Source organism: Danio aesculapii, chromosome 8 (genome assembly GCF_903798145.1).
Source record: "Danio aesculapii chromosome 8, fDanAes4.1, whole genome shotgun sequence".
Classification (NCBI taxonomy): Eukaryota; Metazoa; Chordata; class Actinopteri; order Cypriniformes; family Danionidae; genus Danio; species Danio aesculapii.
Genome location: NC_079442.1, coordinates 34,538,754 through 34,563,295, shown reverse-complemented (window position 1 = coordinate 34,563,295; position 24,542 = coordinate 34,538,754). Strand labels below are relative to the sequence as shown.

General features: G+C 36.2%; 2 protein-coding genes across 3 annotated transcripts in view; one reads left to right on the top strand and one right to left on the bottom strand.

The window, feature by feature from the left end:
• Positions 1-911: 911 nt before the first annotated feature.
• Positions 912-9,847, top strand: mpnd (MPN domain containing). Its single transcript, XM_056463811.1, has 13 exons — positions 912-1,084; positions 2,876-3,078; positions 4,457-4,678; positions 5,024-5,135; positions 5,305-5,383; positions 6,127-6,223; positions 6,333-6,405; positions 6,483-6,559; positions 6,641-6,809; positions 6,894-6,964; positions 7,044-7,133; positions 7,380-7,472; positions 9,285-9,847. The coding sequence occupies exons 1-13, from the start codon at positions 1,081-1,083 to the stop codon at positions 9,369-9,371; spliced, it is 1,377 nt and encodes a 458-aa protein (XP_056319786.1). The 5' UTR covers positions 912-1,080; the 3' UTR covers positions 9,372-9,847.
• A 15-nt stretch (positions 9,848-9,862) lies between these two features.
• sh3gl1b (SH3-domain GRB2-like 1b) overlaps positions 9,863-24,542 on the bottom strand; it is a 44,335-nt gene continuing 29,655 nt past the window's right edge. The window contains exons 3-10 of one of the 2 annotated variants that reach the window (XM_056463812.1): positions 23,310-23,382; positions 23,031-23,174; positions 22,778-22,911; positions 20,716-20,874; positions 18,286-18,389; positions 17,370-17,503; positions 17,059-17,106; positions 9,863-11,982 (exon numbers count right to left, since the gene is read on the bottom strand). In XM_056463812.1, coding sequence (XP_056319787.1) covers positions 11,792-11,982; positions 17,059-17,106; positions 17,370-17,503; positions 18,286-18,389; positions 20,716-20,874; positions 22,778-22,911; positions 23,031-23,174; positions 23,310-23,382 — 987 coding nt within the window. In that variant the 3' untranslated portion in view covers positions 9,863-11,791. The remainder of the gene's footprint in view (positions 11,983-17,058; positions 17,107-17,369; positions 17,504-18,285; positions 18,390-20,715; positions 20,875-22,777; positions 22,912-23,030; positions 23,175-23,309; positions 23,383-24,542) is intronic. The other variant, XM_056463813.1, reaches the window with a different exon arrangement.

The window sequence follows — 24,542 nt, the reverse complement described above, 5'->3', positions numbered from 1 at the left end:
ATTCTCTGTAAACCCTAGAGATGGTTGTGTGTGAAAATCCCAGTAGATCAGCAATTTCTGAAATACTCAGACCAGCCCGCCTGGCACCAACAACCATGCCATGTTCAAAGTCACTTAAATCACCTTTCTTCCCCATTCTGATGCTTGGTTTTACCGGCAGCAGATGGTCTTGACCATGTCTACATGCATTGAATGCCATGTGATTGGCTGAATAGAAATTTGTTAACGAGCAGTTGGACAGGTGTACCTAATAAAGTGGCCAGTGAGTGTATGTCATTTAATACATTTTATGTCATTAAAAAGCTTTTATATGTCTTTTATTTGTCATATCATTATTTTGTTCAATATATCTCAATGCAACATTTATAACATTAGAAACGCAACGTTTTTCAGTCTGAGGACATATTTTAAGAGCTTTTTAGCATTCAATGTTTGCATTCAATGACTGACTTTCTTTGCTTTGATAAAAATGTTTTACGTCTTATTTGTATTTACTAACCTCTTCATTGGCGACATCTAACGGTCTAAATTAGACAATGACCAACGCCATTCATTCATTAATACCGTAAATCCTTTATTACACACGCAGATTCCCCAAACAGACCATCTGTCCACTTCTGGGTCTCAGTCATTGCTCATTTGACCGTGGTCCAGGGACATAAGAAACTGTATCAAAACTGACACAAAGCCAAAATAGTCAAACAATCGCATGCAATTCGCTCGTAATATTTCTGCGGATGTTTTCCTTTGTACCAAGAATGCAAACCGCATCAATCCCCCTGTGCTGGAGACTGAAGCGCCACAAACACCGCTAATTTATAAAGGGGAGTTAATGACAAGGACGGGTAGGAGGGAGAAAGGGGAGGGGAATTGACATTAAAGAAACACTACACAAGGAAACTACACTGCAGACACACACACACGCCTTCATTTTATGTTTTTGAATAACAGCCTGGCGGAGAGTATTTGTCCGCACTGAAGTGTTTTATTAGCACGGCGGAACTGAAGTGACGGAAAGAAACATCAGCTCAGTCTGTGGAGCAGTTTCAGCTCAAAGCGCTTTCCGACGATTATCGCAAAATGGGTGAGAATGAAAGAAATTAGTGATTTCTTTAATAAACGAGAGAAATTAATAATTGCTAGGCCGCGAGGTTGCGGAGAGGACCGAGAACAAAACAGGCGAAGGACGAGCCGTTTGTCGACACATTATCAGAGCGGTTTTGTTTTAATTTCCGACTAAAAGCCCCTCAGATTGAGATGGCAGATGACGCTCGCTGATTCCCTGATGTGCGCTGCGTTGTGTTGACCATTTTTTGTCCCACAATAAAAGCCATGTTTGCCCACACGAGAGTTCACTCTTGAGTTTAGACTTTTATCATTTTTATAACCTACAAGTTTGTTCGATTTCGTTTACAAACTGTTTGAACTCGGTCAAATGTCCTGTTCGGTTTTATTTTGTACAAATTATTCTGTTTAATGTGCTTTTTCTTTGAATTACTTGTATACATATTAAAATACATTAAACATTGATGTTTTAATGCAATATCAGCAGCATTGGCTATATTCATGGTAATAATTTGGTTATTCAAGATATACTGTAATTGACAGTCATAGCCAGGGGTGGATTTAGTGATTTCGGGGCCCTAAGCAATAACAGCCAAGGGGCCCGAAAGTTCTAAAATGCACCTTTTGTACTTTAACTTGATTTATTATTATTATCATTTAGCTGTTTTTACCTATACTATTTGATCTCATTTCCTACATTTAATCTTAATGCAAAATAATGTGAATATGTGAAGCACCTTGCAAAACTTTTGAGATGATTTGTTTTCTTGAGATGAATTCAAAACTAAATATAAATGAACTATTTCATTTTTAAAACTAAATATTTACTGATTTGACAGCTGGACTGATCCATGAGTGAAGGTGGGGGACACAATTGCGCAGATGTATTAATTAGGGATGTCCTGATTAGGGTTTTTTTGCCCTAGAGTCAGTCATTTGATTTTGAGTATATACCGATACCGAAACCCGATCTGATACTTCTATAATGCATAAAGGCTTAGTAGATACATAGGAGCTATGGACGAACTCCATATGTCTGTGGTAAACGAAATATGGGGTACATCTTATAACAGGTCAAGCAGTTTGTCAGAAATCTTCTTATAAAAGGCTGGCAGAGCTTTCTCTGTAATAGTGGCAAGACGGCATTTCAAATCGAGGTTCAATGTTTGTTTTTGAGGTGTCTTATCAAGATTGTTGTGTTAAATGTAGCCTTTTTCCTTCCACCTCAACCTTTGCAATGCCAAGTTTACATATCTCACACGATTGAAAATGGCATCGTTGTCGTAAACTTTATAATACCTCCAGACCGCAGACATACTCGCACTTTCTGCTTCACGCTGCTTTCGTGTCCTTCTGTGTGAAGTTAAGAAAGAGGTGCAACAGCATAACTATAGATGTGTTAAAAAACAATGAGAATATATATACGTACCTATATATTCAAGTCCTGATCTGGAGGTAACGTCCGACTTCGATTGAGTCTGAAACGGCCCGATTTCCGATCACATGATTGGATCTGGACATCCCTAGTAATAATTACATTCAAATTAAAATTTTAACCCCCCCGTACAAAATATGATAGAAAACAATGTTGTATATAATTTATAGTATCATTTATACTTCTAGGTATTTATTTGGGGGCCCTCAAATTTCCTGGGGCCCCAAGCAGGATATAGGCCCCTTGCCTATTGATTAAATCCGCCCCTGGTTATAGCTGTTTTTTAACAAACATGCATTATACAAAAACATACAGATAACTAATTTAAAAAAACAGCTTGAGTTCTTGCCTGTATTAACTGGGTGTTTGTGTTAGGCTCAGAGCCGCCCTCATCTCCTCAGGTGGTGGAGGAAGGAGCGGATGAGGAGGATGAGGAACTGAGCGGGGCTGAAGATGCTGACCTGAGATCCTCCTCTGGAAGAGGTTCACTTCTGACCAGGAGAGGCATCACTTTAAGAGTCCTGCTGAAGGATGGTCTTGTGGAGCCTGGAGATGGAGTTTTGTCCATACACTACCTGGTACTGTACAGAATTTACTTACCTAGAGCTGTTATATTGTTTTAGAAATAGATGATGTATATTAAAAAGTCACATTATTGGCATCTGCATCAAATTCAAAGTGATTTGATATAGATAGAAAGCAAATTAAATGCAAGTAAGGCATGTAAAAAGATGAAAACATGAATAAAATGAAAATTCTGTCATCATTTACTCTTTCTATACATGTTCCAAACAAGTTTGAATCTCTTTTTTTCTGTTGAACACAAAGGAAGATATTTTGAAGAAAGCTGGAAACCTGGAACCATTGACTTCCATTTGTTATGTGTATTTGTTTCTCCTACAATGCAAGTCAGTGGTTAGAAATGTTCAGCTTTCTTCAAAAAATCTTTTGTGTTAAACAGAGAATAGAAATGCAAAGATTTATAACCACTTCAGGGTTAGTAAATAGTGAGTAAATCTTTTAATGTTATGTAATAATATATATAATGTAATATACAGTTGAAGTCAGAATTATTAGCCCCCCTGTTTACCCCCCCCCCCCCCATTTTTGTTAACTGAGGATTTTTCAGCACATTTCCAAACATAATAGTTTTAATAACTCATCTCTAATAGCTGATTTATTTTATTTTTGCCATGATGACAGTAAACAATATTTAACTAGATATTTTTCAAGACACTTCTACACAGCTTAAAGTGACATTTAAAGGCTTAGCTAGGTTAATTAGGTGACCTAGGCAAGTTAGGGTAATTAGGCAAGTTATTGTATAACGATGGTTTGTTCCTTTTTAGACTATCAAAAAAAAAATAGCTTAAAGGGGCTAATAATTTTGACTTTAAAATGGTTCTTAAATTAAAAACTGCTTGTATTCTAGCTGAAATAAAACACGTCTTGCTCTGTTAAACATCATTTGGAAAATATTTGAAAAAAAAAAAAAAATTTAAAGGGCGGCTAATAATTCTGACTTCAACTGTATATATATATATATATATATATATATATATATATATATATATATATATATATATATATATATATATATATATATATATATATATATAGGCCGGTATATTTTTTGAAGTTTAAAGATAATTTATTAAATTGTAATTTAAGAAAAATTATTAATATCTATAACATTATTGTATATATTAATAAGAGCATGTCAGAATATCTCATTAAAATAACATAATTATTCTGACCTGCTCTTATTAATATTAATTAATATTAAAGACATATCTCATGTCAGCGTTTTTAATATTAGCATGGCGCTCCTTCACACAAAACAAGTTCTATTTTGGGAGTTAGTGACATCTTTAAAAAAGCATGATCTAGCAGAATGCCATATCCTTTATGTTTATATTTAGTGAGCTTTCAGGGACACTGTCTGTCTCTCCTCAGGGTAAAAAGTTTGTTGGAGATCTTCTGAATGATGGGAAGATTCGTTGGGTGGAGACCGGGCAGATCTTTAACTCTCCAAGTGCGTGGGCCACACACTGTAAACGCCTGGTGAACCCGGCCAAAAAGTCTGGTTGTGGCTGGGCATCAGTGCGATACCGGGGACAGAAACTGGTCCAGTACAAAACCACCTGGCTACACAAATACCAGCCCAGTGCTGACATGGTGAGAAATGAAGGACAAATTAATTAAGGCAAATTCTGCCATCATTTTCTCATCCTCCACTTTTTCCAAACAAAGAGTTTCTTTCTTCTATTAAACAAAAAACAAGATATACTGAATAATATTGGAAATAAAAATAGCCATTGACTTCCATTGTACTTTCTGTTCCTACTAAAGTCAATGGCTGCTTTTTTCAACATTCTTCAGAATATCTTGTTTTATGTCTAACAGAAGAAATTCAGAAAGGTTTAACCCTAACCTTAATAGTAAATGAGAAGGTGATGAATGAGTTACAGTTATTATAGCCAATCATTATGCAGTCTGCAATTTGTGTTTTGTAAATTTCAGAGTCTGATAAGTGAAGGAGAAGATGATGAGATGGGAGATGATGATGAAGAGGAAGGGAAAACGACCATTCCAGTAGAGGACAAGAATAAAAAGTCCAAACCTGAGCTGCATGGTATGATGTTGTCTTCTACATTACATAGAAGCCTCTTCTCTCTTCACAAGTACTCAAACAGAATAAGTCATTATCAGCATCCTTCAGGTTTTGTTGTGGTAATGATATCTTGGCCTATTTATAGCTCCAGCCAAGCATATGTTATGTTATTTTGTGTGTTTTGGCTCAGAGATTGGTCTGACGCAGAGAAGAGACAGAGAGAGAATTCCAGTCAGGTACTGCACTCTTGGCACCAGAGATGCCGCAAGGTAATTATTGTATAATTATCAAGCATCAAAACAATAAAATGTTAATATGGTTTAGCTTTTTTTGATTTACTGAAGACATCCACTAAAACAAGCATATATATATACTACAAAATCACTGAAAGGGATATTTAGAATAATTATTATTTTCATTTAGTAGAGATCTTTCACTTTTGAATATTTAAAAATATTAAATTTGTAATCATTTTTAAATATAAGTACAAACCAGGCCATTTTATTTTCAGAAAACTGATGTGAAAAACTACACATTTTATTTTTAATTAATGTTTTATGCAATCCCTTTTGTAATTTAACTTGATAAAGGACACCAAAATGGGCATCTTGTGTTTGACTTCTACATAAACATATATTAAAAATATACATAAATACACACATTTTATGTTGTTGGAATTTATGGATAACGGATGAGAAAAAAGTTAATGTTCCAAGAAAAATGAGCTATATAGAAATCACTCTATCATGCTGTGAAAAAATACAGAGTTTGGCCTCTGTATCATTTGAAATACAAATAAAAAATGTTCCCTCCAAACAAATATTTATAAAAAAGGTTTCAATAATAAATGATAATTTGCAATATTATGTTTTTTACTGTACTTTTCTACTGTATCAAACTGATGCAGTTTTTAGTGACCCTAAAAACTTCCTTTAAAACATTACAACTTCCAACCCAACCCACTTTTTTGAACTGTAATCATACCTGAGAGTTCCTCTGTTTGTCTTCACAGGGATCCTCACACTCTCGTCGAACTGTCTGCCTTTTCAGCAATCAACCGCTTCCAGCCTTTTAATGTAGCCGTATCCAGCAATGTTCTGCTTCTAATGGTATGAAGTTCTCATGGAATTAATCATAACATCAAAAGTAAAGTCAGTAATCGGATTAGTTGCGACAGTTGAAGCAAATGAAAACCATTTTTCCCACCTCAATTGATAGGATTTCCACTGTCACCTGACCTCAAGTGAGGTAGTTGGGTATTTAGGAGGCCGTTGGGACACAAACACACAATGTAAGTCCAATAATTGTTCCAACTACCATGCAAACCAATAGTCATAAATACTCAAATTTATGCGTTGCATTCATCAGTGCTTACAGTCCTGCGCGTATTTCCATGCCGCACGCGATTGGCTGATAAAGATGCCGCTCCAGCTGTAGAAGAAGAGGTTGGTCACCAAAAAAATGTTGGTTTACCTATAAAACATAGTGCTGCGTTCTCAGAATTGTACCTTTTAACTGTGTTGCAGATTTGTCAGAATCTCTTCATGCGTGGCCTGTCATTGGTGGGATGGTATCACAGTCACCCACGAGGCCCTGCCCTTCCGTCTCTACAGGACATCGATTCGCAGATGGATCACCAGCTTCGCCTACAAGGCAGCAGTAACGGGTTCCAGCCCTGTCTGGGGATTATCTGTGGTGTGTGATGTAGTTCACATATACTTTGCAAAGCCACTTATATTGAATGATCTGGGTTAAGATTTTTTGTTTCACCACTTATAGGACCCTATTACCATGGTAACCAAGGTGTAGCCTCCACAATCACCCCATTCTGGGTAGTGCCTCCTCCTGAGGTATTGGTTCATTTGATGAAACACAATTTGCTATCTATTTTAATCTATCATCTCATATCTACTTTCTCTTGCATTTCAGCAACGACCGAATGATTACGGCATCCCAGTGGCGGTAGAGGTCACATATGTGCAGGACAACTTCCTCACTACAGACGTGCTTAACGAGATGGTATGATATTACATTACGCAACAGTGCGTAAACAGGGATTTTTATCTCTTAGAAATAGTTGTTTTTGAAGCCGATCACTAAATGGTTGTCTTTTTAGTTTCCAGCAGCTATAGATAACACCTCACTCTACAGTAGATTGGATTAAAGCAATTGCTAAATTACATCCTGTAGAATTAATTAGCATGATGTAGCGAGTCTTTTGAGAAGCCTAGAGTGATACACATCTATTTTTATCTCCCTTTGTAGATGCTGTTGGTGGAGTTTTATCGGTCTGCTCCTGACCTGGTGCAGTTCAGTCAGATGTGGAGCCCTAATACCTCAATACTCGACAAAATCAAGGTGCGATGTAATTTCTGTGATTTTTACATACACAAATGTAACGCATTAAATTATATTTACAATTGCATCATTGAGATTTTTCTTAAAAGCAAAGTTAAAAGACAAACTCGTTAGCTCCTGATGATATATAGAGGCCTTATAAAGAGAATCCACAACCTCTGCAAAAAGCCCAGAGCAAGTTTATGACAGTTTGCTAAAGCTGAAGCTAAAGGGACACACCAGCTGAAGGTATAGCCTTCAGTGAGTGTCTGTCAGGCTAGTTTGTTTGTTGTTTTCTACACGTTGGAGAGAGTTCAGCATGTAGAATTGGTGTCAATCATCTGTGAGAGCGAGCGCTCTGATCGACTGTTCAGGTACGAATCAGAGTACAAGAACAGAAACTTCGCCAAGTCATGAGTGAAAACAAACATCTGTCATTCCATACTGCGGTGCCCTGAGCAAACATATATTGTGGATAGCTGTTCTTATTATTTTTGTAAATATAATTGGAGTATATTTTTCAGATTTATTTTCCTGCTTCTTGTTTCTTTGGTACTTTTTGGATTTTTCTTTGTTTTGCACTTGTATATACCTTCTCTGTGGATGGATTTTTTGGCACTGTAAATAAACCACCTTGCATGACAGTGCTTTGGGAGTAAGCCATCCATCCCTCACGAACTCACATTTCTCCCCTAAAGACCCAGACATCAGACATATATACACAAGCGAATCCTTCTGTGGTGAGGGAACTTTTACTAGTTCCAGTTTACATTTGAGGAATGACAATTCAGGCTAAAACCATTTGCGGGTATGGCAAGGTACATCTATTCACACAGGTGCAAGAACATACATTCTTGTATCAGTTGGCTTTAGTCTGTTTGTTGTGTTCACTAGGGTTGGGTACCAAAACCTGGTGCCATTAAGGCACCCGTACCCATGTAACCGGTGAACCAAACCGAATCAGCATATGAATTTTAGTGCCTAATTTCGGTGCCACTGGTGCAGTGACAAGGATGTAATGCAAATCTTGCATTCATGCTAACAAACAAATGATCAAAAGAAATATATTCATGCATTTCAAATATATGATGCGCTATAGGTGAAATGAATAAGCAAATTTGACCATAGTGTATGTGTGTAAATAAGTGTGTATGGATGTTTCCCAGTGTTGGGTTAAGGCTGGAAGGGCATCCGTTGCGTAAAACATGTGGTGAATAAATTGGCGGTTTATTCCGCTGTGGCATTTGCTAAAGATTAATAAAGGGACTAAGTCGAAAAGAAATTAATAAATGAATAAAATTATTAAAATATTTTTTTGTCAAATAAATTTGTGCCTCAAAAGTATCAGTCTAGGCACCGTTTTGGCACCGGTACCATTTTAAAAGTATTGATTTAGCATCAGTATCAAAATAATCCCAAACGATACCCAACCGTAATGTTCACACAGCTTTTTAGTCCAGATGCAGCCAATGCAAGGCGACAACACAGTCCGTTTTCATTGCCACTAGTTCGGTTTGGTGTGTCCTGAGCTTAAGGTTGTGGTTTAAAGGTAATAACACAGTAAATAATATTTAGCTTTATGCACAGAATAATTGTTTTATAAATACACACTGCACATATATGATAGGAGTCAATCAACAGCATTTGTTTCTTTGTGCTTAAAGCCATGCCACCTTCTATGGCCATTTTCAGAGCGAGAAGTGGTATATTGGTAACATAGATTACAGTATATTAAGGTTTTAATTAAATTGCTTTTAATTAATATGCTAAATTTGTAAAAGCACATATATTAGGCTTGGACAGAAAGAACAGCTTGTTTTCTCTTCTCTTCAGGCTTCTCTGAGTGGCCACGCACCCAAAGACCAGGCGTACGCACAGATCCTGGAGCATGTGTACAACCAACTGCGCAACACTCAGTGACCTGAGTGCTTTATGTCTGTGCAATGTGCATTAGTGTTAAGCTGTAGAACTGTTGACTTGGGACCTCCTGCCCTGTGCATTACCGTCTGTGCACTGTTATACTGTATATGAAATGCCTTCATGGAGGATATATCATATATGCTTCCGTCAAAACTGTTGCCTTTAGGACTGTTAGGTCTGTATCACTGGCTGTGGTTTACGCGATTCTGCCATATCTGTGCTGTGAAACTTGTCTTCCTCTGTGGTAGAAATGTCTCGGTGGGTAGTTAGGAAAGAAGACGGGTAACTTGTGATCTCTTTTGGCTAGTATTTATGCGTTCGTGTGATTAGATTTGTGCCAATATGGGAACGATGCCTTTTTTTCCTGCTGAATACCTTAAAATATACACTGGAACAAGAAACGAAATGTGCGTTTGCTTCCTGCAACGTTGTTTTTTCTAACTGTATAATTAAAAAAACTGTTCATACTCTTACAAGTGAAACAGACGGAGTTCTTTCTTTGAATTTATTTACTTAAAGATGAGTGGACAATAAGATACAAATATTTAGGGTTTGGGATATTTAAGAATAACAATATAATGCAGTTAAATCCGAGACATACAGGAGGAGACTTTAAAACTACAACAAACATCAGCCTGCTATTAAGCTAACATGCACAAATCATTAATAAAAAAGGTTGAATGCTTTTGTATGCATATAAAAAAGAACATAATACTAAAAAGAGCACAACCAGAATGATTTAATTTCATAAAACCATGCCGGTGCCCTCATTCGATTAGACAGAAATAACCCATTTGTTGTTTTCTTAAACTTGTAGTGTTGCAAAGGCACATTTGTACACATGCTTGTACATCTGGTCGCAGCTCATGCCAAATGCTGAAACCAACAAGCCCTTTGTAAATGAAGGAGAAAAAAAAAAACTACATATTAGCACAGAAATCATAATTAATATTTCGTTTGGTGTTCTAGATCCATTCTTGCCATCGAAAAGGCACTAAAAGTCTCTTTTTCACATTGAAACAGTGACCACGGCCTGTCTGCATCAGCACATCTACAACAGTCTGGGAGAGGAAAAGACACAGTGGTGCACTGTGTGCAGACAGGATTTGGGGTCAGGGTGGAGGGACAGATGTGTGGGTGTTCAGAACCGCCATTGATAGTGTGTAGGTCCATGAATTTATGTAGTGCGATGGTACAGTAATTGAAACAAACTGATCTATGGAACACTGAGTTATGAAGAAACTACATCTTCAACCACTTTAAAGCTCTAAAAATACATTACAAGGGAGAGAGTAAGAGATGTAGCACCATCCCTACATTTCTGGAAGAATTCCTCTTCAATATCAAACACTTTGTGTAAATCAGGCTTCATGAAAACCTAGATGTACACACCTGAAATAATGGGACACTGCCAGCAGCATCAGATGAATAGACTACCGTAAACTGACATCAAGAGGAGAAAGAGAGAGGAAGACTCTATAATTCAGGCTGCCGTGAGAAGATGAACAAGCTATTTGGCTGTGTTTCCTTCAGAAAACAGTGTGTAAGTTGTTGATCTGCTGATCTTAGTGGGTCAAAAGTTGTAAGGGGGACAAAAAGTACAGCTGTAGTGCAGTAAAACCTATCTACCCGACTAAACACATCCCTTTAGTGTTTTAGCTCAGCTTTACAACCAGATTCAAGGTGCAGCTGAAAATCTAATTTCTTTTTCTTGTAAAAAAATATACATGAAAAATATTAGATGACGAAGAAACTGTAGAAAAATGTTAAAATGATAGAGCGTACAAAGGGACTAAATCCCGTGGCTCAGGATTGCTGCACATTGGGACGCTTTGCACACACATCCATGCAGTGCTAACACAGATACAAGGCAGTTTCTCCTTAATCTGAGGCAGGTCAATGTCGCATCCTGACCAGCAGGGGGCGGTACAAGGAGCAGTCGAGTCAAAACGCAACTTTTTACAATTGAATGATCGAGAATTTATACTATGTTGATTAAGACTAGCCTGTCTACTCTTTAAAAATGGAAGAATTTGATCATGATCTACATTTAACTTTTTTTCAGCAGCACAAACAGTACAAGGCATTATTAAAAGACGATGAAGCGAGTTAGTGTGTCTAAAAATGTAGCTTAAGGACCAAGTTGTACCGTCCGTACATCAGTCAACTGGTCAGTCAGTCAGTCCTGGAATGTGAAAGGTCGTCATTTCCCAAAGTTCCCTCCTAAAAAATAAATCAATGTGTAAAAAGTGCCAGAGTACAGGTACATTTGGATCAACGGCAACAATGTGGTGAGGATGAAGCCCAAGATGACTTCAACTGGCTCCTTTCTCCCTACCTCACTTCCCTCCAGCTTTCTCCCTTTCACTTTTTATTGCTCTTTCTCTCTCTCTCTCCCTCTGTTCTTCATTGGAGCCCTCTTAATGTGGCAGAGGAACGATCACCTCCACGTAGTTGAGAGGGAAGAATCCTGATTGGCCACGCAGCATGCCTTCATACCAGTTTTCATCGATCTGATTGGTCAGAGTGATGATGTCACCCTCGTGGAAGCCCAGCTCGCCTTCGTTCTCCGGCTCGAAGTCATAGAGAGCTTTACAGCATGCCTGCTCTGCTGCAGAGAGGAGAGATAGAGGAGAAATAATGACAAAGAGATAGTAAGGAGAGATTTGGGGAACAAGGGATGTTGGTATGCATAACATAACATTTAGATAGCATAACGTTTGTCTTTATGCATAAAGACAAAATAACATTACTAAAGGGGTGGTCCAGATTGTAATTTTAAGGCTTGGTTGTGTTTATAAGATGCAAAGCAATGTGTGCTCATGCTTTATTTGTAAAAAAAACAAAAAAAAAAAAAAAAAATCACATTATTTTTTTATATATCTTAAACACGAAATCTCAAATATCTTTGTATAATTATATACGGCTTCTCTGCAAATATGAAAATGACTCATATTTCCTAGATCCTCTGAAAGGCCCGCCCTCAAGAGGCTCTGATTGGTCAGCTAACATAATGAGCTGTGATTCACACATCGGCTCCACATCACCAGCAAAAACGTCACACCCCTACAAGCACGCACTTTGCCTCTGCTGTGTAAATACTGTCAGTCAGAGTAGCTGTTAGTTGAATCAGTTTGTGCCTGAATCAGACAGAAAATAAAGACCACAGATGAACCTCACGCCTGCTCTCTAAAATAAAATCTGACAAGTGTCTTCCATATCTACTCAGAATAAGCACGTGTAAGTAATATGAAACATTCACATATCTTTTGCGAGTTAGTTATTTGAGATGTAGAACGCAGGGAAAGCGGCTGCATAGAGAGACACTGCAGCGCAGGTGAAGATTGTGGCTGTTTACAGCGGTTTGACTGATACGAATTTGTAGCTAAATTGTTAACGATGCCAAACAGCATTTCCTGTTGTTCACATCCTTGCTACAACATTCTGTCACCACTAGACACTATGCATGTCATAGATCAATTTCAATAAATAAAAATACTTAAAGGTTGTGGCTCACAATCCACAGCCTCTGCTATTATGGAAGAAGCTGCTCCTTCTTTGAGGAGTTTTTAGCTGAATTCAGCACTGAACTGGGAGAGATTCTGGAAGCTGTCCTTTATTAAATGCTAGCTGTATATTTTTTATAATTCTCTGGAACATAATTAAAACTAAATTAAGCACTTCAGTGTTTCCTCTAGGATTTTTTCCAGCTGTGGCGACAGGCCTTTTTTACACAGATCTACCAACTACCTGTGGCGTTATTTCAATGAGAAATGTCGTGAGCGCAGTATTAGAAGTTGAGATCGCATTTATGTAATAGCCTACGAGCATGCGGATCTCTTTGCTTGCGCATCGATTTTTTCTGCTCGTGCACAAAACTTCTTTCACGCCCCCTCAAATATAAGCCGCTTTAAGAGCGTGCAGATCTTCTTGTGTGCTCTCAAATAAACGCTGCTGAGGTGCGATTTAGTGTGTTTATGTACGTGTATGTCTCCAGCATTTATTAGATTTGCTAGGAATATTTATGAATGCCTCCGGTATTAATGCGTCCTGAAATAAAGCGCCTATACGTCGTGTTTGCTGGCCTCACGCATCACGCACCTGTCACAGTCAGCCAGTCAGTCAGCACGTAACCTTAAAGGGTTAAACAAATGACGCACAGCACTACTACGGTTACCGAAAAGTTTGCGCTGTTATAATTCACTTAACCTTTTAATACATTTTGGTGCGATTTATCACCCGCTATTAAAAAAAAATAGAATGTTTTAAATGAGAAGCTGTAATGTAGCTGTGGCGGGATGAATCTTGGCGTGGCGGCCCGTCATGGAAGAATGAATGAAGCGGAAACCATGCACTTCTCTCTTTGTGTCGTGTCCTTTGGAAGACCAAATACAGAAACAGAACAAGCTCTGTGGAAGTAGCAGCGTTTGGATGGCATTTTAGCTTCTCTGCTTATAACAATACAGTGCATCTGGTCACACCCCTTCGCTGCGTGTGGTGAATGTGCATAACCTGAAGGGTTTATGATCTCATTAATCCGGATGTTTTTTTTGTTTGTAGTTCACAAACTTTGTGCGCTGTAGACTTTGCTAAGCTAACTCTGTAAAAGCCAATGTCTCCTTTGTCTCCAATGTCTCTTTGCATTGAACTTTGAGTGTATTGCATTCAGAGATGTTGTTTATGTTCACACAGCTACATTACACATCAACTAAAGTTTAAAATATAATATTGTAGTGAACCACCCCTTTAAACCAATGTCTGACTACATATATAAGACAAGGTTTACTCTAAAATGTCACAATCAGTTGGTGTATACACACCCAAAATTAATTATAGGGAGTATGCACAATTAAAATTAAAAGCATTTTTATTACGGTTTTGAAAAGCTATTAAAAACTTAAAGTAAGTTTTTGAAAAACTTTACATTTATTGTTAAGTAAAAACATAAACAGTCAGCAAATGAAATAAAGCTGAAATCAAATGTAAACATTAGATAAAAAACTAAAAACTTAAAGAAATAATTAAAATGATGCCCTAGCAACTAAGTCAAATAAATTATTAAAATAAATAAAGTAAATATAGTAAAAGTGCTAAAAATCACTATGAATTAAACAAAAAAAAAAATAAATAAATAAAAAAATGAAAAGGAACAACATTACTAAAACAATAAATACTTTAAATATAAAATACAACTTAATTTAAAATAAACATCATTAAATTATGCAAAAATCACACTGAACAACATATTGATTTATAGCTGTAAAGCAGAGCTTCCTGCCAATAAAACCTTTCCCAGGCCAATCTGTCAAGCTAAAGTCATGCCGCTGGGTGAGCAGTGCCATAAATGTGTTAGTGTTAACACACAGTTTTAATCCCACCACAATAGCCTGGGTTAAGACCCAGGTATACTTCATTTTCCGCATTCCACTCCATCTCACGCACAACCATGTTTGCACAGCTTTCACTCATTTCACTACTCACAGATGTGCAGTACCACTGTGAGGACTTGTTCGTTTGCAAGTGCACTGTTCACACAGTCAAACCAGCTTGTATGTGGATGGTGTGCACAGAAAACATGGACAGATGTGGAATACAGGCAGTAGAAGTATACTTGGGCTTTAGTTTGAGGCGCTCTGTGTTAGTAAGGAGTCAGGTGCAAAAACCTGGGTCACGTGACCGCAGACCTCCAGTTTCAGTCTATAGCAAGGATTCACACTGTTAGGTGGAGCAACACTGCAACATACATGCACACATTTATACATACACACAGACACAATTATCCTCACACAGTCTTCCTCAAACACGCGCAAACTTCACTATGACACCATATAAGCTGTAGTTCACTTAATAACAGTGCTATGAACTAGTACCTAATAGAGAGATGAACTTGCATGTTTCATAACAATACTCCAAACACGCGTTCCAAATGATATTTATGGGAAGTATCTCAACTAAATGAGTGATGAATTATCATTGATATTTAGGCTTATGACAGTTTTTAAAAATGTTCTTGTTGTGATTAATTGGTAAAGCTATTATCACGCTATACGGTATTATCACGATTCTGACCCGAGCTGCAAAAAAGGTTACTTTAACAGGTACAATAACGTACTTTTATTGCTTTACTGCATATACATGTTCACAGTAAACAAATGTTTCAACTAAATTAAATCACAAAAGGATTATAAAGTACAATGGGAAACACTTAAAATGAAGTCTCATTAGTAAATGTTACCTAATGGATTCAAATTAAACCGTGAGGAAGACAGATTTGTTACAGTTACTATGTTATTATTAGTTTAATAATACAACCGAGTTAAATTAGATATTAACTACATGTAATATAAGGATTACCACTATGATTTTAGCGTGTCATTAGGCATTACCTAAGAAATGAACATCAGCTAAAATTAATAAAAGCTTTTGTAGCTTTCGTCATAAGTTTAGGTTAGGGAGCGGTACCTCAATAACGTAATGTACAATTATATTGAGCGTGTTCATTATCATTCTATTATAATTATTGAATATCTGCAAATGTCTACAGTTTTGATGAAGTTACAGTGCCTATAGAAAATCATCATACCCCTTTATTTGTCATACAGCTTGAAACCAAATCACATTCCAAATAACTCTTCCAGCCTTTGAAATGTTTTTGTACCCTTCTCTTTACCTGTGGCTTTTTCTACAGCTTTATCCCGAAGGTCTTGTCATGTGACTAAATGTATAGATTTTCAAAGGGTGTGATGATTTTCTATAGGCAGCACTGTCTATAAATGTTTTATATGCTAAATATTTAAGGCACTTTTTGTTTTCTTTGTTTAATGCTAACATTTGTGTAGTTGTTGTGCCTTGCATCTTAACTATTAAATGTAAAATAGTACACAATCTAGCTAGTTTTAAATTGTGAGTAAACTGTACGTGACATTGTACATGCAAAAATATGTATTTATTTTGAACTTAACTAAAGGCTAAGCTGAAAACTAGATGAAAAATACTTGACATGAGCACGACATCTGGAAAAAATAATCATATTTTTATGGAATTAATTACAAAATCTTCTAATATTTAATATGGCATCAATTTATTGATTCTAAACCTAGAAAATATCAGGGTTCCCACAATTTCCACATCTGAAGCAGATTCAAGGACTTTTTAAAGCATCTTTTTAATTCATACCCCAACATATATAGCGCCATGATAGTTCTTACTGTACTTAACATTTCACTTACACTTAATATTTACAATAAGAAGAGTCATTTCCAAAAAAATGGACCATTTTAAAACGTAATGATCTAAGAACTTTAATAAAAAATTGGTTGAATTCAATACTGCTAATTTTCAAATGCAGTTTCTGAAATAATGATAAAACGTTCATTCTGTTTTTGACAATTGAGTACAACTGTTGAAATAAAAGCATAAATAAACTGAATTTAAAATTTAATTGAAGCACTTTCAAGGACCTGTGTACGTTTTTAAGTTCTTTCCAGACCTTTAATCCATATGCCTAAAATTAAAGTACTTTCAAGAAGCGTGAAAACCCCTAAATAAGCAGTTCTGCACATGCCTACTTCCTGTATTTTTGTGCGTCTTCTCTATACCCTTTTCCACACCCCAAGCAAACGTAAACACACACACAAATTTTCCCATGCAAACACATACGGAACACACTCTAGACTCTCTGACTCACGCAATCTGGGTTTCCTTGTGGTTATTCTGCCAAAGTGGTGGTATGACTCTGATGACGTAATGGGAAGAGAACACAGAACAGGGTCACTGGCTGACGAAGAGAGCAGCTGACAGCTGTCCATTTGGCCTGTCTATCCCGACACACGCACAGTCGGTCTCATCACACCCTGCCACCGGGCCGCAGACGCACAGAGCACAATGTGCCTTTCTCATAGAAGTCTAAAGTCCGAGGCACTTCCTCGATGTAATGAAGATCATCTATTCACATACTGACAGCACAATAGGAAAAGTGTGTTTTATGACTGTTCTTACCTGCATTGCGCATCGGTGGAGCAGATGATGGGGTGAAGCCACCGTTTGACTGTTCGTTGGTTTCTCCAAAGTCGATTACAGGCTTTGGTTTGGGAATGTACTCTTTACGAGGACGTGTCTGTGCATCTTTCATCCTGCATGGTTAAACAAGAAACATTTTTTAATAAACTTCAGTTGGTGCAAAATGCAGCTGCCAGAGTTCTAAGAAGGTCTAGAAAATACGACCAAATCCTCATATTTTATCCTCCTTACACTGGCTGCCTGTTAAGTTCCGTATTGACTAAAAAATATTGCATATTAACCTATAAAGCTTAAATTATTTAGCTCCTGTTTCTCTAACAAATTTTCTGTATCGCTACAATCCAACCAGCTCCTTAAGATCTCAAAACTCAGGGCTTCTGGTAGTACCAGAATTGCAAAATCTACTAAAGGAGGTCAAACCTTCTCATTTATGGCTCCTGAACTCTGGAATAGCTATCCTGACAATGTCTAAGGCTCAGACACACTCTCTCAGTTCAAAACTAAATTAAAGACCTATCTTTTTAGTAAAGCATACACACACTGCATCGCATAACAATATGATTATTAACAGGGCTTGAAAAACCACCTGTAGGACACACTCCTCCTGTCTTAATGCACCCAACATTTTGTTAGAAGCATTTATATGCTTTACATGTTTGTTTACAGTGAAATTTAAACCACACTGAACTGAACCAAACTAAACATAAACTCTGAAAACTGGACTGACAGTTTCAATTTACTAGAACTTCTACGTTAAGCTGCTTTGACACAATCTACATTGTAAAAGCGATATATAAATAAACATGAATTGAATTGTTGCTTCTTCTGATGGATCAATTCCAGGACAAACACACATGCTATGTAAAGACACAAGCTCTTTCTCACACACACACACCTGTCTCTGAGTTTGTCAGAGAGTTCATCGAGAATCTGAACAGCCTGTCTGTGGTACTGCAGCTGAGACTCAACCAGTGAAGACAGCTGGCTCACCTGCTCAATCTGCACACACACAGTAAATATAAAAACACATTCTTATTTTTTACTCATGTACATTAACATGGAAATGTGGAAATGTAACAAATGTAACATGGAAATAGAACACTGGAAAACAACCGTTATAAACAAATAGATTAGTTAATGAGTAATTTGAGAAGCCTTGAATCAATAGGGTAATGCAGAAGTATGCGGAAGGACTTTTAATTTTTCAGTAACCGGAATCAAACGCTTCAGGCGAACTGTATGTCACTACAAAATCGGCACATTTAAGGTCTGTTTTCTTTAAATGTCAACAATCTTCACTGCCTGATTGATATACGTTATAAAGTAGATCTCAGAATGTACAAGCACTGCATTAAATTAATTTTTTTTGGCACAATGTCTTTAAAAATCCTGACAGGCGCATATTGGCTTTTTTTTTATCTTCTTTGCGCTTGAACAACTAAATGAACGCTGAAGTCTATTTAATTGATTATTTTTTAATTACATAACAACATCAATGCTGCATAATGAACCGTAAAAGATTGAAAAAAAGTCACATTAACCGTTCACCAGAAGTTTATCAGTATGCAAAGAAACATTAGGTGTGCATATACCCTATTGACTGCTAAATCTAGACTACTAGCTCTTAATGTAAAAATATTTACCATGGTTTAAAACCAAACCATCCATCGCTTTCAGTGTATTACTTTAAATGTATCACTGGAGTTCAAAATAGCCCTTCCATAGACTTCAATTGACAACGTTTATTTCTGCCGTTTCGCAGCAGAGTAATTCCAGCGTTATGGATGTGACATTTGAAGAAAAATGTCAAAACATAAATTCACAGAGAAAGTATACGTTAGATTATGTTAAAACATCTGTTTATGTTTTCTAAAACAACTCACCACAGTTATGGAATAAGAAAAATATCAATCTGTAAAAATTCTTTTAGATTTTAAATGAAGAAAATAAACATGCGTTATGGATGTGACCAAAAAAAGTTAGCGAGTTTATAGTATAAAACATACTTTGTAGAAATTCTATGAATTAAACTGCACAACCCAAAAGAAACGACACTAATCAAATGGATAAAAGTTTGCTCACTATGAAAGGAAAATGATTGATTTTATGTTATGTTTTTGCATCTATGGGGAAAAAGCTTTATTATGGATGCGACATCTCACCATTATAGATGTGACAGATGGGAAATTGCCACTTGTGTGATTTTGGTCAATCAAATATAATTGTTTGACACATTTACAGAGACATTTTTGAGTATTATTACCGTAAAACAGTGGTTGGGACCCCCTAGGAAGTTGTGGGACAATGTGGTGTGGTGTGTGTGTGTGGGGGGTCCCTTGGTGATTTAAAAAAGTGAAATAAACTTGATTAAACTATTAGATTTACCATATATTGTTAAATATTTCGGATTTCTTTTTGGACTGCGACCCCTAGGGTGTTTACATTATATTAATAATATTACTTGTAATATTTAATACTAACATATAAAAAAAACTTTGACACCTTTACAGCACTCATGTACATTAAAAATAAACGTTTAAAAAAAGGTAGAACATGAACTTAGTCTTGTGCAAGTGGCAGTCTTGTGCAGTAAACATTGTGCCAACCAGTCTCATTATATGAGGTTAATATTAAATGAAACAAATGAATAAATGACAAAAAAAAACTTTATGATAGTTAGACTGTTGCACTTTTTTGTGTTGTCAATATGCTTGTGTTTATATGGGCCTACTGGTGTGTGTGCAACATTGTGTGCAAAGCTTGTATGTTTATAGCCACCTCCAAGGGTAGTGAGGGACGCAAGTTACTGGAATTATTATTTTGGGGGTCACGGGCTGAAAAGTTTGGGATCCTCTGCTGTAAAATACATGAACAACCTAAAAAGGGTTTCCTATTTTGGTTAAAACTACATTTTTATTCAAGGCAAGGTTGACTTTGAATGGAATTTCTCACCAACAGATGGCGCTCTATCATCTTTAAACATTCAATAAACACTACAGCTGAGAAGCAAGAGGATTTTTTTCTTTTTTGGCTGCTCTACAGTTTTATTGGATTACCTGTTGTGACCCCGCTGATGGACTAGACAAACATAAAAGGACATAAAACGTTCATCTTCAATACTGCTAATTCTAAAGTGACAGCCTTTGACAGATATCTTAACTGAGAGATATAGCTGAGCAGATACAAAATCAGTAAGGCAAGGTGTTAAGAGACAAACACTGAATTATTTAGCGCTTCTAATAGGATTAGCACAACCCCTAGGGAACACAAAAGCACAAAAAACACACCAACTTAAGCACCAAGCTGTCAAATACTAAATCCTTACATCGGTTTCCAGAAGGTTGTACATGCTGATCTCAGCCACCTCCTTAGATTCATGAAACTTCTCCAGCGCCTGCCTGAGCTCTTCATCTGGAATTTTCCCCTGACGTTTCTTCTTATAGTCATAATCCAGCCTGCGTCCTTCCAGCTTTTTTAAATGGTGCTGAGAAGGAGGGAAAATCTTCATTTCAATGCAAGTGGTGAAGAATAGACCACATTAAAAATAGCTAAATAAAGAATTTGACAGGTCTTGCACATTTATATGAACTGTCAGAAATAAATGGCATTAAAACAACATACTTTTAACTCAACCCAAAATCAGGATAATCATTTTTAATGTTTCTGTTCCACTGAAAATAGAGTTAACCAAAACATAAATATTCCAAAAAAGTCATAATTTATCATTTGTAATCAAATCAAATCTGTTTATCATGTAAAGTCATCTCATCACTTCAATGTAGGCATGAGGCAGTTTGGAAAAGTAAATGTTTTATAATTGCAAAAAAATTGTTATACCATTTGTACGATATATGTAAGATTTTAATGTGTTTGTAGGGCGACAGTAGTGGTGTAAGGGATAACAAATATCACAGTTCGGATCACACTACGGTTTTTGAGTCATGCATCGGATCAGCAAAAAAGGGAGGAGACGAATGTCATTTGCTTTCCATTTATACAAAAATATTACTGTAAAACCATTGGCTTTAACAAAGAAAACTTCAAAAATGAAGAAAAAACAGCTGAAAAAAAGGAAAATATTCAGTTCGAAAAATGATTTTGTACAACATATCATATTTATTTTCAATTAATTATTTAACAATTCACATATAAAACTTCATGTTTCATTATAGGTTATTATCATTTTTGAAAACCTATTCAGTGACATAATTTTGATGGTTGTTTGTCGCCACCCATTGGTTACACAATGTAATTGCTGCAACATTCACCAGCGTCAAGTTCCATTAAACTGTGATTTTAATCTTTACCGTGTTTATATCTGATCTATAAACTGTTCTCCCTGTACTTCTGTGTTATTTAATTGTTTGTAACAAGCTGAAAAAGTGTAAAAACTGAATCTCTCACAATCAAACGCAGATTTGAATGCAACGCTTCGAAAGATTAATAAATGTAAGCAAATCATTATCATTTATCATTCATGTTGCGCGGGTTTGAACTGAGATCACGCTCTTTTAGTGTTTAATTGTGCAGCTTTACACTGAATGCATTAATGTAGGCTTAACAAGCAGTGACAGAAATCACCTTTAATTAATAACCCAAGAAAGCATTTGGGTCCCACCACAACTTCTTCCGTCATCGTTATATTTTACTGGGAAGCTGAACTGCTTTCATACACATGATTTGAATGAAGAGGGAGGCAATCTCGCTGCAATTGTTATAAATGCTAAATTAACCTACAAGTTCAAAAAAGTTATTAAACCGCGTGCATTCCAAACTGTGGGTAGTGATTCGTAGAGATCACCGATCAATCATGCTCGGTTACACCCCTAGGCAACAGTATTTCCAGCAGAAAAAGAACATCCACATCAAAAGCTACTGGTCCCCACAATTTAGCAAACATTTGAAAAACAAAAATCACGTATGCACCAACATACAAACATGCTATAGACCTGAATAGTGCAGTAGCTTACTTTGCATCCACAAAACTAAGATATCCAAAGATTCAGAAGTCGATGATTTCTTTAAATTATTTAGTCTGACATGTTTACTGTGACAGAATATTTTATTTTAAAATATAATGTGTTCAATGGGGAAAAAAACTTGTTTTTTAGCTAGACATTTAAAAAGAAGGTATTTTAGAGCAGTAATCACAATACCGTGATGTTTTTAGCCAAGGTTATCATACCGGCAGACTCTTTAATGTGTAAACCACCACTCAATTAATTTGTATTTGATTTAAGACACCTTTCATTTATTAATTAGTTTCATTTATTTATTTGACATTTTTTAATATTGGAAATGTTAGATTGAAATTGTGATTTCAATGGAGGAACAGAAGCCTCCTTGACATTAGCTTTATGCCAGTCCAACGCAAAATGAAAGCAAACCTGTATCTCTCTCAAGTCCTTGTCACACAGGCCTTGTAAAGGGTCGATGAAGTTCTGTTTGACATCAATGTCCAAAGAATCCTTCACCTCTGCTAGCCTCTTCATACTTTCCCCAACATCCATTAGAGCACCACCTACGGACACATACAGTATGTGCTTGTTTTGAACATCTGGCTAGCGAGAGGATTGCAAATTAAATCAAGAGGTTATATAAGGTTTTAAAAGCTGCACTGACTTGTTTTTTTTAACCTACCAAAGTTTGTTTCCTCTCCGAGTTCTCTGCCATATTTTCCCATACATTCTCCCAGCAGCCCCTCAGCCTGTGGATAACCTGGACTCTTCACCTGCCCTCTGATCTTAGACATAGTGTTTAACATAGAAAGCTTTGCACGAGATGCTGTGAGACAGAGAAAGAGAAATAAATGAAAATACTTAGAAAGACATTTAGCAGTAATGATGAAATGTGCACATTTTGTCCAAAGAAAAAAAAAAGTATATATATTTTAAATTAAGCTAATGTCTTTGGACTTACCTGGATTGGGCTGCAGGTACTCTGACGTTTTAGAGATCACGTCTACCACTGCTTTATTTGTCACATCTACTTTCTACAGAAACACAGAGGGGAGGTCACTGTACTGAAAACACACACATACATCACTACAGGCAAAACACGATTACCAATAGATGATAAAATGATACAATAACTTCTTTTACATCTATTATCAGAACAGAATTTAACATTTAAAAACTTATTAACAAAACAATGTAGTGTGGAACGATTCTTTATTCTGATATCAAACATTTTTGAGAAGGTATCTATTTATAATATAGCGACCAGTCAGTGCAAGTTACAAAAAACTCCCGTACCACAGAAGTCTCATTCTTTTCACATATGAATATATATATCCAACACTAATTAATATTTCATCTTTGTTTATTTATTTAGTAAGTAGCTGTTATAAAAGCAGAATGTAATGTCAGCTGGGCATTTTTTGCCAAATAAACCTGATGGCATTTATCATTCTGAAATGGTTCTTATTTAGCAAAAATGATAAGATGGCTGTACTTTATCCCTTATTTATTTAGGTGTTTGTGTAATGAATATCTCCACTCATTATTAATCATAACACTGCTCTTTTAATAAGAGATTGGGTTAATACTTGGTTAAAATACTCGTAATGTAAATGAAATATCGATACCATGCACTGATACCACTTAACAATATTTCACTACATGGATGTGATTGGTTGTCCTACCTGACTTCATTGTCTTAATGTATTAATTGATGTACTACATATTAATAGATTAGATCTTATAAACAATCCATTTATAAAAGACATTATTAATAAATCTATAGGCTATTGAAGAATAAACCGCATATGCAATATGATCCTTGATTATGTAATGTGAGAAGTCGTGAATGCGTGTCAGTGCAAGGATAACTTATCCTTTAAATGTCACTGCTTAACCGGTAATCGATACAGGGTTGTCAACAATGTGTGTATATTTTTGGCTTAGAATTGCCTTGTGTTAAAGATTTTTGTGCTCATCCTTGATACAGGCAAAAAATAAAACCTCTTTTCAAATTAATTGCACTTTCATTAAAACCAAATCTAAGAAGTATCAGAGTTAACACTCTGTATTGGCGAGTACACAAATTAAAATACTCGTACTCGTATTAAAATACTCGTACTCGTATTAAAATACTCGTATCGGTTTGAAAGAAGTGGTATAGGTTCACCATACTTTATTTGCCAATATTACA